Below are 13,436 nucleotides of genomic sequence, written 5' to 3'. Positions count from 1 at the left end.
GTAATCATTAAATATAACAATTACAAAGCATATACAAAGTGATTTATTAATTCCATTGTTTTGTATCATAATTCCCAATGTGAAGTACTATTTGTAGTCAACACTGACAGATTGAGAACAATCACAAAGCAATTTGTCTTGTTCTTAACACTTTGTTTTGTTCTTAGTTTAGTTTAATCGCTCAGCTACTAAGCCAAATGCAAAAGTGTAACAGTGGCAACTTTTACTTCTGAAGAATATTGTGATGTAATTATATGGAGCGAAAATGAAGGTACATGCAATCAACGAAGTTCTGTAGCTGGTAGAAGAAAGAATCTCGTCGAGTACTTAGAAAATTGTCCACTTGTTGGAGTGGTGAGTAGAACTTCATATGAAAATCACTTTCGGCAGTACTACGAGGCATACCCATAAAGTAAGAGTACTCATTTTTTTTATAAATCGAAACGGGAGTTCATGAAAAATTTACATATTCAGAAAGGCACACCAAACATTATTTTTCGACGTAGTTGCCTTCAACCTCAATGCACTTTGTTAGCCGAGGGATAAATTTCTGATACTATTGTCAAAAAAATCTCCCTCCGCCTCTCTGGCCCATTGTTTCACGGGATTGTAGACCTCATCGTTGGTAAAAAACCTTTTTCCACTCATAAACACCTTTAGAGAAAATATAAAAATCAGAACGTGCCAGGTCAGGGATGTGAGCAGGATGGTCGATGATGTTCCAACCGAATGAATCCTATAATTGCTTTGTGGCGTTGGCTGTGCGGGGATGTGCATTGTCATGCAACAAGCACGCTTCCTTCATTAACATTTCCCTTCTTTTGTTATGAATCGCCCTACGTAGTGTTTTCAGTACCCCGCAGCATTGTCAATGAGGAGAATCCCTTTACTGTCCCAAAACACAGTTGTCATCATTTTTCTCCTTTGTGATCATGAACATTTGTTCTTCAAGACACCACTTGTACACATTAGTACACAAGTACCCTCATGAACAGTTTTACAGCTGGTGGGATTTGGAATAGCGGCACTCATTTCAACATGCCACTTCAACAACAGTTCTCAACTGAGACAAATGAGCGCGCATTTTGTTCCCAACACCTTGGCCTTGAATGCATTGCCAACTTTGTCGAAAACAAAAACTACATAGCATCAGAGTCACAGCACTCTTACTTTGAGGATATGCCTCGTATTGGTTTGGTACCAAAACCAGACCAGATCAGAAAAATTTTTTAACAGTTTAATAGAACCATATTGGAGTATCAGGACATGTATATTTAATATCTCTGCAAGTCATATGAGAATACACTTTTAAACATCTTACTGAGGGTTTGGTTTATGCATGTTGAAGCATAATCTCCACTTCTTAAACGTAAAAGTTGTGCTCTTTGGATGACAAATGTACACAACATTGGTTAAGCATTGATGGTTTTATTTCTTGGCCCCTGAGAAGTCCGATCCTTACGCAGATGGACTTTTTTGTGGGAATACACAAAAATTCGGCAAATGTTCAACCCATGACTAACCAACATAAACAAGCTCAAATCATTAACAATGCCACATACATAATCCATGAGCAATGAGACGAGACAATTTTAAGCAAACGATATCCTTGGGCGGCACATCCATAAAGGTCTCATCTTACTTTTGCCATATTCAAATCAATCACTTTATATCACCAATGATTGCACTTGCTATTTACAGGTACGTAATCAAATTTCTAAATTGGTTGGAAAAAGGAAAACCTCTCGCATAAATTATCCTGTTTCATATTGCTAGTTCAATATTTCCAAAATAATTGAGAAATCCTTATTCCTTTCCCTTATTTCGGTGGGTCGAAGGGTAGGATAGCAGCTGGTTATGTACCTGGATATTTACCATTCTGCATCTTTAATCACACCGTTACAAAGTTGTTTTCACCTATTTCAAACATTACAAAATAAATGAAAATATGTATATTTGGACACAATTACTTTATTGTTATTAACTTATACAACTACCATTAATACGTCCCAATAACATTTAGATTATAACATAGAGATGTGATATATTCATTCCTCAGAAATCCAAAATTCCATTGTAGTTTTGTGACTCAAGACCTTTTAACAGAAATAAAAACTTATAAAATCTTATAGGAGATAACTGGGGAGTATAAGCATGCCTAGGTACACATGTGTACACTCAAGACATTTTAAATTTTATAATCCCATTACTTTAATAGTAACGTTGAAGCCCAAGACAAAGTTTTTTAATACCAATGAAAAAACTATTCCTGAGCAAATTTAACATTCAAGCTCCAAAATGTTGGCATGTTTAAGGGAAAATCCTATGAAAGTTGATGGGATAATGACAATACTTCATCGTCTGACAATAAAAAGTAGCCCTTTTCAGTCTCGTTTTGTGTCCTACAGAAAAGTACAGTAAACTTTTCCGTGATGAGCTTGTAAAGAATTCTCCAGTGTTGTTTATAGAATACCTCGGGGGTATTTATCAACAATCAAATGTTAAAAAGAACTGGAGAAAACACTGAGTAGCAATATACTACTACTTAGAATGATGTTTATAATAGGTCCATACATTACACAGTTTTAGCAATATAATCAAAACCGTATGAACTAAAATCGTGGCAAGTCGTGCCCGCATACTACATGGTCCCCATTGAGGTTATCCATTGGGAAGAGGGATTCACAACGGTGTCCAACCATGGTGTTAAAGTGCACGATTAAAACTGATTCCAATATGGTACCCAGTTTTGACCCGTACGGGCTAGACTGTACTGTTAACACTGTGTAATGTATGAGACCCGCCATAAAAATCTGTATTGCTCAAAACAAAGTTTAAAAAGGGACTGAAATCCCGTAGAAATCCATAAACCAATTAAATATGAAGAAAATAACCATGTATATTTCAAGTGCGTTATCAAGTACTAAATACTTATGTTCTCTAAGTTCCCTTCCGTTCCATTGTCACTGACTGTACAAGGAATTCGGACGAGGATACATTCCAAGAGAGTTCCTAGTGTGGCCTACACAACAAATGGTTTATGGTTATGAAAGACAGTTAAAGAATGTGTCTCTGCTGAATGGCAAAGAATTGCCATAGCCACTACAAATGTTTGTGAAACACTTTTCTTCCATAAAAGTGTAAATTTTTTGCAGCACGCAGTATTGTACTCGTAGAAACGACATTTTTATCAATCCTGAATCAAAGACTAGCCTGGCTGTATTTGTGACAAATAATCCTTTTTATAGAAAAAAAAATAATTAAATTAATTATGACCCTATACTATTGAGATGTTGAATAAATTCTCACTGTTTTTTCGTGGAAATTAATGCTTTACTTTAAAAAATTGGTAACAAATATCGCTACTTTTTCTCAGCCTTCTGGCAGCATTTTAATTCTACGTCAAAAAAACGACGCGTCTTATGAGGTTACCCAAGAGTCGACCTATTTTTTTGGCATTTTCATAAAAATGAAAGTGTTGCTGAGCCAGACCATGCCCCATTGTTCGGAACAATGTCTGGTGAACATCGCGGATGAGGTAGGACCTCCCATTTAAGCGGTTCCAAGGAGGTTTTCACCGGTTTTGCAATACGTGGCCAAGCATTGTTATGCTGCAACATCATTTTGTCCCCATGTAGCAGTTATTTTTTCTTCAATGTTCGATAGCGAACTCCCATGATGGTTTCGTTTGGTTTGAGCAGCGCATAGTAAACTATGCCCAACTGATCTCACCAAATGTAAATCTGAAGTTTGGGAGTGTAGGTATTTGGCTTTGCCGATAATGATAAAGCATGATCACGATTTTTTACGTTTAGGATTATCATAGCGTATCCATTTTTCATCGACAGTCAGGATACGATGCAAAAAAACCTTTCCTTTTCTGATATTGAAAAAGTTTTTCGCACGTGAAAAGACGCCGTTCGACGTCTCTCAACTGCAACTTGTACGACACTCAATGTCCTTGCTTTTGAATCATTGCTAATATTTTCAAACATTTCGAAATTCTTGTCCCAATCACCTCCTAATGTTTCTGCAAGTTCAACTAGCATCTGACACGAGTCTTCATGAAGCAATGCCTCCAATTCTTCATCTTCAAACTGTTTCGGTTTTTTATCTTCAACAAACTCATTTTTGAAGCATTTAAATCAATTTCGGCATGTTGTATGCCACAGCATGGTTGTCATAAGTTTCAACAAGAATTTCTTTTGAATAAAGTGGTTCAGTAAAATTCCCCACATATACAGCACGAAATTCGACATGTAACACCATGAAAAAAAAGTACTTTACACTTCGGCAAAATAACATACAACGCCATCCTTTCGAAAACAGCGAGAATTTATTCAACGTCCCAGCAAATCGGACTTAAACTTGCAAAGTGCCGACAATGGAATGACATAGCTGGTCTATATACACTGCTGACAAAATTTTCCAGGTGAGTCTGTGATCAAAAATAAAACTTGAGTTCATAGGAATGTAGAATCAGTTATTTTTTAGGTACGTTGTATTCTCATTTACTTTTTTTTAATGTTCATATAAAGTTTTTTCTTATTTTTGGCCACAGATGAAATATTGTTATACTTTATATTTTGCGATAAAACTATAAAATATAACAGATGTGTAATGCCGATATGACATATGATGTTGACATCATATTGGATACCAAAAACAAAATAAACACTTACTTGATTTTCCCTTCTAGTTCCTGTATGATCTACGGGAAAACTGGTCACAATCTTTTGTAAGATGGCCTGGTTTGTAACATCTTAAGCATATTTGATTGAAATCATTGTTTTCTGGAATATAAGCGCCAAGATATTTATCGATACTGGCGGGACAGCAAGGATTTGTGATACTCCCGAATTGCCCACAACCACTGCATCGGGAATAGGTGCTGTCCACGTTTTTGTTCTGTTTCGGGATTCGGGGAGAGTTAGGTTTTCCGCGTTTGTGCGACCAACAGTTGTCGATTGTGTGTCCCTCTTTACGACAAAAAGAGCATCTTTCCTCTACAGATATTTAAGTGTTTTAGTTAAATTCAAGTTGCATTGCCCCCATATATAGGGTGAATAGAAATTAGTAGAGTAAAAACAATTAAGACACTCATCATTACCACCTGTAATGTAAAGCCTCACAGCTGATGAGTTATCACTTAGTGATGTCATTAGTAGAGGTACAGTCAGAGACAATCTGGTGCAGCCATTTTTGTAAACTTATTTTAATAATTGCTAAAACATTTTTTATGGGCCTGAACACATTTTTGAATAATATTGCAGCATTAAAGGGGATGCAAGTATAATAAAATAAAATACAGCAACAAAAAGGGAAAATAATTAGAATACAATTAAAAATGACACAGTAACATCTAACAAAAGTAGCAAATGAAAGAAAAAAATTTAAGTGATTTGGAAATTTGTTGGTATTGATAAGCAACATACAATTTATTCGATGTATAAACTATTATGCAGTGCGCATCATGGGCGTGGCCTACGTCTAACACGCACCTGTCCATAAAAAACGGCAACCATGCTTTAAGGCAGTCCCCAGCCACGACAGAAGGCCCGGCGAACTTATTAATGGTCCAGGATGATGGGGAAACGGCCTACCTCTAAGAGGCGTCCAGGCCTACAATGAGGTGGGTAAAGAGCGATAATCTCGCTCGATCCCACTTCATCCGAGGTCATATATTCAGCCAAGGATATTGGCATCAGGGCAGTTGGAAGATCATATTTCACAGGATCAGGGTAGTCAGGGTTTACACAGACGATCAGGAGAAGGAAAAAGAGTGACAGAAGAAACGGCCCTAATTGGCGGAGCCCAGCCGGAACAGAAGGAGTTTTCACGTACTATTTGAATCTGGCCGTGTCAACGGTACGGGATGATGGGGAAAGGGCCTGCCTCTAAGAGGCGTCCGAGCCTACAAAGATGGCGTAAATAAAGAGCGATAGTCCCGCTCGAGCCTGCCACATCCGAGGTCATTTTTCCTGTCAAGGATATTGGCGGGTCAGTGCAGTCAGTCGCCAGCCACATATAAAGCAAATTAGTCGGCAACCATGTTCGAGTAAAGTCGCGAGTAGCACTTCTAGTACTTTCTAGTACTATTAGAAAAGAATTCATATTTGTCCCCACACTTAAAACGGCATTGAAAAGCGGGCCTAATCTCACGCTAGACGACGTGTAGAAGTATGAACGAGCTAGCCTTCGGAGGAACACAGGAGATGTAAATATCTATTTTCCTTAATAGTTCTTCGAAAAACATGAAATTCAATTTTGAAAAGAGTGTAGGATCAAGATAACTTTAAAATTAGTAATATAAAATAGTTTTAAATCTTTGTTTTTTGTGCCCAGAATGTAGTAAGTCATGAAAGTAATTCAACAAACCACTTACGTAATATTCAGTCTTTCCATTTTAAGTCGTCTGTAAAAATTTATAATGGGAGATGCACTTGTTAATATCATTTAGAAAAATGAAAAAAAAAAAAAAAACAGTGGTCATTATCCAGTACTTTAACTGTATCGTCTTGTTTCATAGCTTTACTGACTGATATTACTTACATCTACAGTGACATCAAAGTGTTGAGGCTTTATAACATAGTTGGTAATGGTGATATCCTTTTTATGACCTTAAAGTATACAGGGTGTAACTGTTAATGGGGGTTATAATTATATCATGGCCACCTTGACCTTTAAAAACACATCATAAGTTTGTTTTCTCAGTTTCCATTGTAGAAACCAAATTTTTTTCATAATTTTCATATCCCGCTACTGTAACCTAACCTCAAACAAGCGTGTGTGCCAGCCACAAGCATGTAACCAATTGGATGCATGTACTGTTGTCAAATCTCATCTTTCTTGATTTGAATAATTTATTTTTTCATATCACACAGAAATTTAACAAACACACTTATATTACACAAAATAACACTTTCAATTTTACTATAAAATTAAATTTCAAATATTTCAAACGGTAAGTCTCAAAATTATCAATTAAAATAAATTACTTGGAGGGTTACATATTTGGCCTCATATTTTGCCCGCCTACCGCCCCATTATCATATCATATCAGATGGATTGACATTATGTAGGTCACCAAAACTACAAGGTCACTGACAATAATATTCACAATCCAAACACAGTGCTTTAAAATAAGAAATAGTTGTAAACTTGTAAAATATAATTTTTTTTTAAATGCACACATTTTTTTAATGTTCGGCAGTGCTTTGTATGCATTGACATAAAAAAAAGATGATGACCTCACATGTTCTATGTTACAAGGTCATGCAAAAGCAATCTGCTTTGATAAAATCATTATCCATTACAGTTTTGCTCTGCCAATTCGTTAGTTTCATAGTTGGTTGAAAAATATTATAAAAGGTAACATATACACCTGCACATACAACCAAGTTCCGGAGCTGCCCAGTAGTGGCGTAGACAAGAATTTAAGTGAAGTATTAAAATTAATTATAACTCGATTATTTATTTTGATTTAAAATAAAATTAATTTCAGGGTAGTTAGTATTCTAGGAAACATTAAAAAACTGACCACTGCTTAAAGATACACCCTGTATACTCTTAAGTGTTTGCCAATTTTCTTTTATTTTCGGCTTAAAATTTTTGTAGCGTCTGAATTTTATTTTAGTCAAATAACTTGGAAAAGGTCATAATTGGTGTCCGAAAATTCACGCAAGAAGTAATTTTGATAGAAAACACATTCATAAAGTATACAGTATACGGTTATGTATGAAATCAGGTAAATGGCGTCTACAGTTTAGCTCGTACATACTGGTACATAATGAGCGTCAACGCTAAAGATGATTTTGTTAGAAAAGTCATCATATAGGCTTCAGTTCTAGAGTCAATTGAACTTTGCATGAAGATGCAAAACTTTCATGAGAATATTCTGTAGAGATTTTCGAAATGTTCAATTCTTGACCACGGTGCCAAATTGATGTTCCTGGACTCTCAGCAACACTCTCATGAACTACTTCGATGTTTTGTTGAATGACTTGTTGAAGGACGGCCAGTTTAAGATCACTAATTGATCCAGTTTCCATGAATTTCTCAATTAATCTCTTCACAGTTGATGAAGTTAAATCGCTATTCCGACCATATTTTGTACAAAATTTGTGAACTGCAACTGCCAAACTTTCATTATTTTTAAAATAATACTCCACAATGAAAACGCGTTCTTTCATGTAGAGCTCCATTTTTAATAACCCTAAACAGTTATATGTCGCACTTTTTTTTTTTCGTTGGTTGCACTTTACCGCACACATGGCGGCAAATTCAAATCTTGCGTAAATTTTGGAAGTTCCAAGAAAATTTGTTAAGAGTAATTTTTTAAAAAATTTTATGTATACAAGGTGTGGCGTGTATAATCTATAAAAATTAAACTACAGCTTCCCAACGATATTTGTAATAGAAAAGTCTTATACGAAAAAGTTTTATTTTTGCGTTTTTTTCCGTAAATTAAAGTTCAATTATAGATCAAAATATTTTCTCTGGAACAACGGTCCTGTCCGTGTGCTGTACGATGAGGTACGTACTTTAGACTAGCTGCGTAAACAAATCGTCGTTGAAAGATAGAAAGATACTTTTCAAGGGAATACTTTGGGAATTTTTCAATGCAAAAATACAAACTAAGAAAAATAGATATTTAAAAAAAACTGATATTTTCTTATTATAATAATTAATAGTAATTACTATCTTAAACGCATTAGCGCGGATACAGGCATGGCACCGACGCACCCAATTTTGGCGAATATTTTCCCCGAATTGTGTCAGCAGCTTCAAGTATACGGTTTTGCAATTCTTCCACCGTAGCAAGTGAAATATTGTAAACCAATGACTTCAAGTCACTCCAAAGATAAAAGTCCATTGGAGTTAGATCGGGTGACCGAGGTGGCCACAGCACAGGACCAAAGCGTCCAATCCATCGCTGAGGAAACATTTCATTTAAAAGTGTCATTACTTCTCGAGTACTGTATGGAGGAGCCCAATCTTGAAAATAAAACATGCGTGCCCGAACTTGTAATGCCACATCGTCCAATAATTCAGGCAACCGGTTCTCTAAAAAGTCAGCATATGTTGGTCCATTTAGTCGCCCTTCAAAGAAATAGGAACCCACAAGTACATCGCCTATTATGCCAGCCCAAACATTTACCGAGAACCGAAGTTGAAAATGAGTTTCCCTAATTGCGTGAGGATTTTCATTGGCCCATATGTGCATATTATGGAAATTCACTTCATCACGGGTAAATGTCGCCTCATTTGTTACAAAAACATAAACAGGAAAGTCTACTTGATTGGCACATTGCCGTAAAAACCATCTGCAAAAACGCATTCGTTGATCACAATCCGGGGGTAAAATCTATTGAACTGGTCGCAGATGATAGGGGTGCAACAGCTGGCGCCTTAAGATGCGATGTACGGTACGAGATGAGGTTCCTACTTGCTGTGGGACTCGTCGAGTACTAATTGTGGGGTTTTCGTCAAGATTTTCCAACACTGCATCTTCAACATTAAGGTTCACTTGCGGACCATGTCCTTCTCCTCAAGGAATAACACTTGACGTTGTGGCCACCGCTTCCGGCACAACCTAGTCGCTACGAGAGCATTTTCTCCAGATGCACCATACACTAACACCATATCGACACGTTCGGAAATAGTAAATGCATTGTTTTCTCAGTTCATTGTAAAACTAGTTTGTGTACAAACTAAAAAATTAAGTAAAATAAGAAATAAGAATCTCGTTTTTAATGTAATCGACATGCTATTCTTATTTTTCACTTCTTTATAAAAATTACACTGTCACTATCGTGGAATTACAAAATAAAAACTTTTCTCTGGAATCTTTCACTTTTTAACACTGATGGGTCGATGGACGATGCTTAATATTTAATAAGTGAATATAATGAATTCAATACAAATACAAAATCAGTTGACTGCACAAATTTTTTGACAATGTAACCTAACCTTCTTTTAGTATTACCAGTATTAGATTATACTGACTTAAATTATAAGGTTGCATCTCCGGTTGCATAAAAACATTTCCAAAGTTTTTAATAAATAACACAGAGTCGGCCTTCATTTTCGTTGAATAAATGAACTTTAATTTACAAAAAAAAACGCGAAGATAGAATTTTTTCGTATAAGACTTTTCTATTACAAATATCATCTGGAAGCTGTAGTTTAGTTTTTATAGATTATACACGCCACACCCTGTATTAGTGAACTGAAAATAATAGTAGTTTTGATAGAATAATTTTCTGCACACTTACCAAAGCGCTCCTTTGGCTTTTTGGGAGACTGCTTCTTCTGCGGTGCCTTAGGAGTGTTCAATGGTACGTATAACTTACAAGCATTCTGAAAATGTCCTGGTTGTCCACATAAGAAGCAGTCCACATTAGGTTTCATTTTCTTTGGTTTTCTTGCCCTAGCATCGCTCGCCCTGGGATTGTTTTGTGGTTTCAGCTTGTCGACTTTATCCAAATGCTCGCCGATTTTGTACTGACGGCATTCGATAACTGAATGCCCGTACCTATGGCAATCACCACATTTTGTGTGGATATTGCTTTTATCCTTCGGAACAGGAACAAGATTTGTAACGGGTTTAATTTGTCCTCTCGCTCTGAGTCTTTGAGATCTCGGGACAGGCTTGAGGGCCTCCTTGTTTATCTGGGCAGCTGCCTCGACAGTTTCTTTATCATCGCAAGATTTAAAGTAGTCAAGTAATTCTTCGGGGCTCTTGTAGTCACCTACCCTTCCAACGCAACACACCAGGATGTCTGTTATGCCGCCAAATATACAGGAAATTTTCTGCTCAGCAGTTAGGTTCAACGGTTCCATCAACTTAAGTTTGTCATTGTAATAGGCGACGTAGGTCTCCTCCTTCTTTTTTCTACGGGTGATCAGCTTCTTGAGATATATATGGTAGTCATTTCTACGCGGGAAAGCACGTGTCAATTTCGTTTTCCACTGTTTCCAGTCCATTATATCGGCAATGTTGCTGAACCAGATGTACAACTCCTTCAGATCCTTCAATTTGACGAGGACCTTGTGGATGGTGGTGTAATCGGACCAGTTGAATTTCTGTTTGTACTCCTCCACTTGAGCCAACCAGTCTTCCACGATGTCCGTTTTGTTGGGATTGTACAGCAGGTTGTTATTGAAATGGAAGTGTGGCAATTCCTCATCATTGATATTTCCAATCATTAATTTTTGCTTCTTTATTGGTGGCGTCTCTTCTTCTTTAACAACCTCAGAAATTGGGCGTTTGCTACTAGAATAAAGTTTTCTCCATATAGAAATCAAATTTGAAGGGTATAACAATTAAAAAAACAAAAAAATTTCTTTCTCAGGATGTACCACTTAATATTTTCAGACTTTTTCTTAAATACTAAATGACATATTTTAAATCTGTATTAGCCATATGCACGTTATTTGACGGAGTTGTATTGCAAATCTTACTTTATGGTATTTTTCAGTTTAGAAACTAATTTCACATTGTAAAATTAATGTTTTGATAACAAATATGATTCACCAGCTGTCAATTTGGTTCCAAAGTTGCAACAATTAATTGTGGCACTTTATCAATATAGGAATTCTATGGGATTTAGTTGTAAAAAACAAAAAATTAGATATACCTTTCTTCCCGGATATTGGGAATTTCATCAAAAATATCAGTTTCGTCTTCATCCTTCACTTCAAATCCTGATAAGAAATCATTTTCTTCCTCTGTTCTGTTTAACATCAAAATTTTGTTCAGATCAACGCCTTTGTCAGTTACACAATCAGGGGAAGTTTGTATTCTTTCTTCTACTGACAACCAATCCTTTTTGTAGTTGTACAGTTTATACAACAAAATTTGACATGTAGAACAGACCGCTGGCTTTAAACTTAGAGTTTCGTCCTAAAATTTGTAAAATTGAAATAATATTCCCATTTTTTTTGTCAAATATTGCAGTGAATGTTGCAAATTATGAACTTACCAACTCGGGAATACAATAGTCCAAAACATTGCTGAAATCATCATCAACGTCTTTATTTATATATACGAATTTACCTTCGATGGGTTGTAAGCAAATTCTGCAAATGTCTCGACAAGATTTAGAGTTGCCACTTTTAACAATGTTATGTAAATTGACTTTATTAGACTTCGACTTGTCTCTTTCATTTTGAATCAATTCGTTATTTTTTGAAACCATCCTTTTTAAATCAAACGATTTTTCCAGTACATTTCTGCACTTTGAACATATAACGAAATCATTTGGAAAATTCAGAATCTAAAAATCATTTTACAATTGAGAACAAAAAAATCAAATTCAATGAAACTAGAAATAGTTTTTTTCTAGACAGAAATAAATAGTATATAGTTTATTACCAATTCTGGAACAATTGCTTTTATTTTTCCAATAGCAGAAGCATCTAGTTTAGTAAAATTACTATCCTCAATGTTTAAACACAATCGACATATATTCTCTTTGGATTCCCCCATAGTTGTAAAATCGATTTACTGCAATTTGTGAATTAACACTGAAAGAAAGCTCTTAATAAATATGTACATAAAAATAAAAATATTTGTTGTGCATCTAGATCATTACGAGTTAATTTTCGTAAACTCCTATTAGTGTGAAGCACTCAAAGCACTTGTTTCTGTAATTTAAGCTAGTTGCATATTGCATATCCATGCATATTAATCATAGACCTTATAGTTTACTAGATCTATGATATTAATAGATAAATATTATCTGGTAAAGGTCAATTCATTGTGATTTATCCCTCATTACAATTATCCTATAAATTATTGGGTATATGTACAGGAAGTATCATAATTACACACGAATTTCAAACAAAATGAATCATTTATAAATTAAAACGCAGTTTGGTTAAACACAAATTCTTGATATAATTTATAACGATTTTTAAAACCTTAATGCCGGTTTTATAATAACTTATTAGCATAGACATTAGTTCTTAAGGTCTATCCTTATCTGCAAACATGTTTTTTTTTTTTAGTAAAATCATTTTATCTGAATGAAAGAAAAGAATTACCTTATTTAACACTTCTCAAATATAAGAAATACTATTAACTCTAAATATTTATAACCGCACTAACTGTTTAACTCGGACGCGTATATTATATACGCAAATTAAATTCCTAACAAATTGGTAGACAACCAAGCCAAGGAATTACCAGCGAGTAGAACACAAAATGGAGTTTGTCAAATGTCAAATTTGAATTTTTTGCATGTTCTCGTTCGTTTTGCGTGTAGATCATGGAATATTCTATTTCCGCTTCCTAAACTTTAGGCGTAAAGGCGTTTACGGATATACTACCACAGATTACCATTTCATTGGAAACTACTTATTAAATTAAAATTTAAAGTTTTGTCGACTTCCCGCAGTATAGAGCAACTCTGGGTAAACCTTACTGTTTC

The 13,436-nt window shown here is 35.3% G+C and overlaps 1 protein-coding gene across 2 annotated transcripts; it reads right to left on the bottom strand.

Annotated features, from left to right (window-relative positions):
- Positions 1-1,951: 1,951 nt before the first annotated feature.
- LOC108908652 lies at positions 1,952-13,220 on the bottom strand. Of its 2 annotated transcripts, none has more exons than XM_018712757.2 (7): positions 13,051-13,220; positions 12,380-12,531; positions 11,988-12,281; positions 11,643-11,908; positions 10,278-11,278; positions 4,683-5,006; positions 1,952-2,096 (listed from the first exon to the last, which is right to left on the bottom strand). In XM_018712757.2, the coding sequence occupies exons 2-6, from the start codon at positions 12,491-12,493 to the stop codon at positions 4,696-4,698; spliced, it is 1,986 nt and encodes a 661-aa protein (XP_018568273.1). In that variant the 5' UTR covers positions 12,494-12,531; positions 13,051-13,220; the 3' UTR covers positions 1,952-2,096; positions 4,683-4,695. The 2 variants fall into 2 exon arrangements, with proteins under 2 accessions (XP_018568273.1, XP_018568274.1); XM_018712758.2 differs by having other exon boundaries at positions 10,278-11,275.
- Between the last annotated feature and the right edge of the window lie 216 nt (positions 13,221-13,436).

The sequence above is a fragment of the Anoplophora glabripennis genome, unplaced genomic scaffold, assembly GCF_000390285.2.
Source record: "Anoplophora glabripennis isolate ALB-LARVAE unplaced genomic scaffold, Agla_2.0 scaffold208, whole genome shotgun sequence".
NCBI lineage: Eukaryota > Metazoa > Arthropoda > Insecta > Coleoptera > Cerambycidae > Anoplophora > Anoplophora glabripennis.
This window is presented reverse-complemented; position numbering and strand designations above follow the sequence as displayed.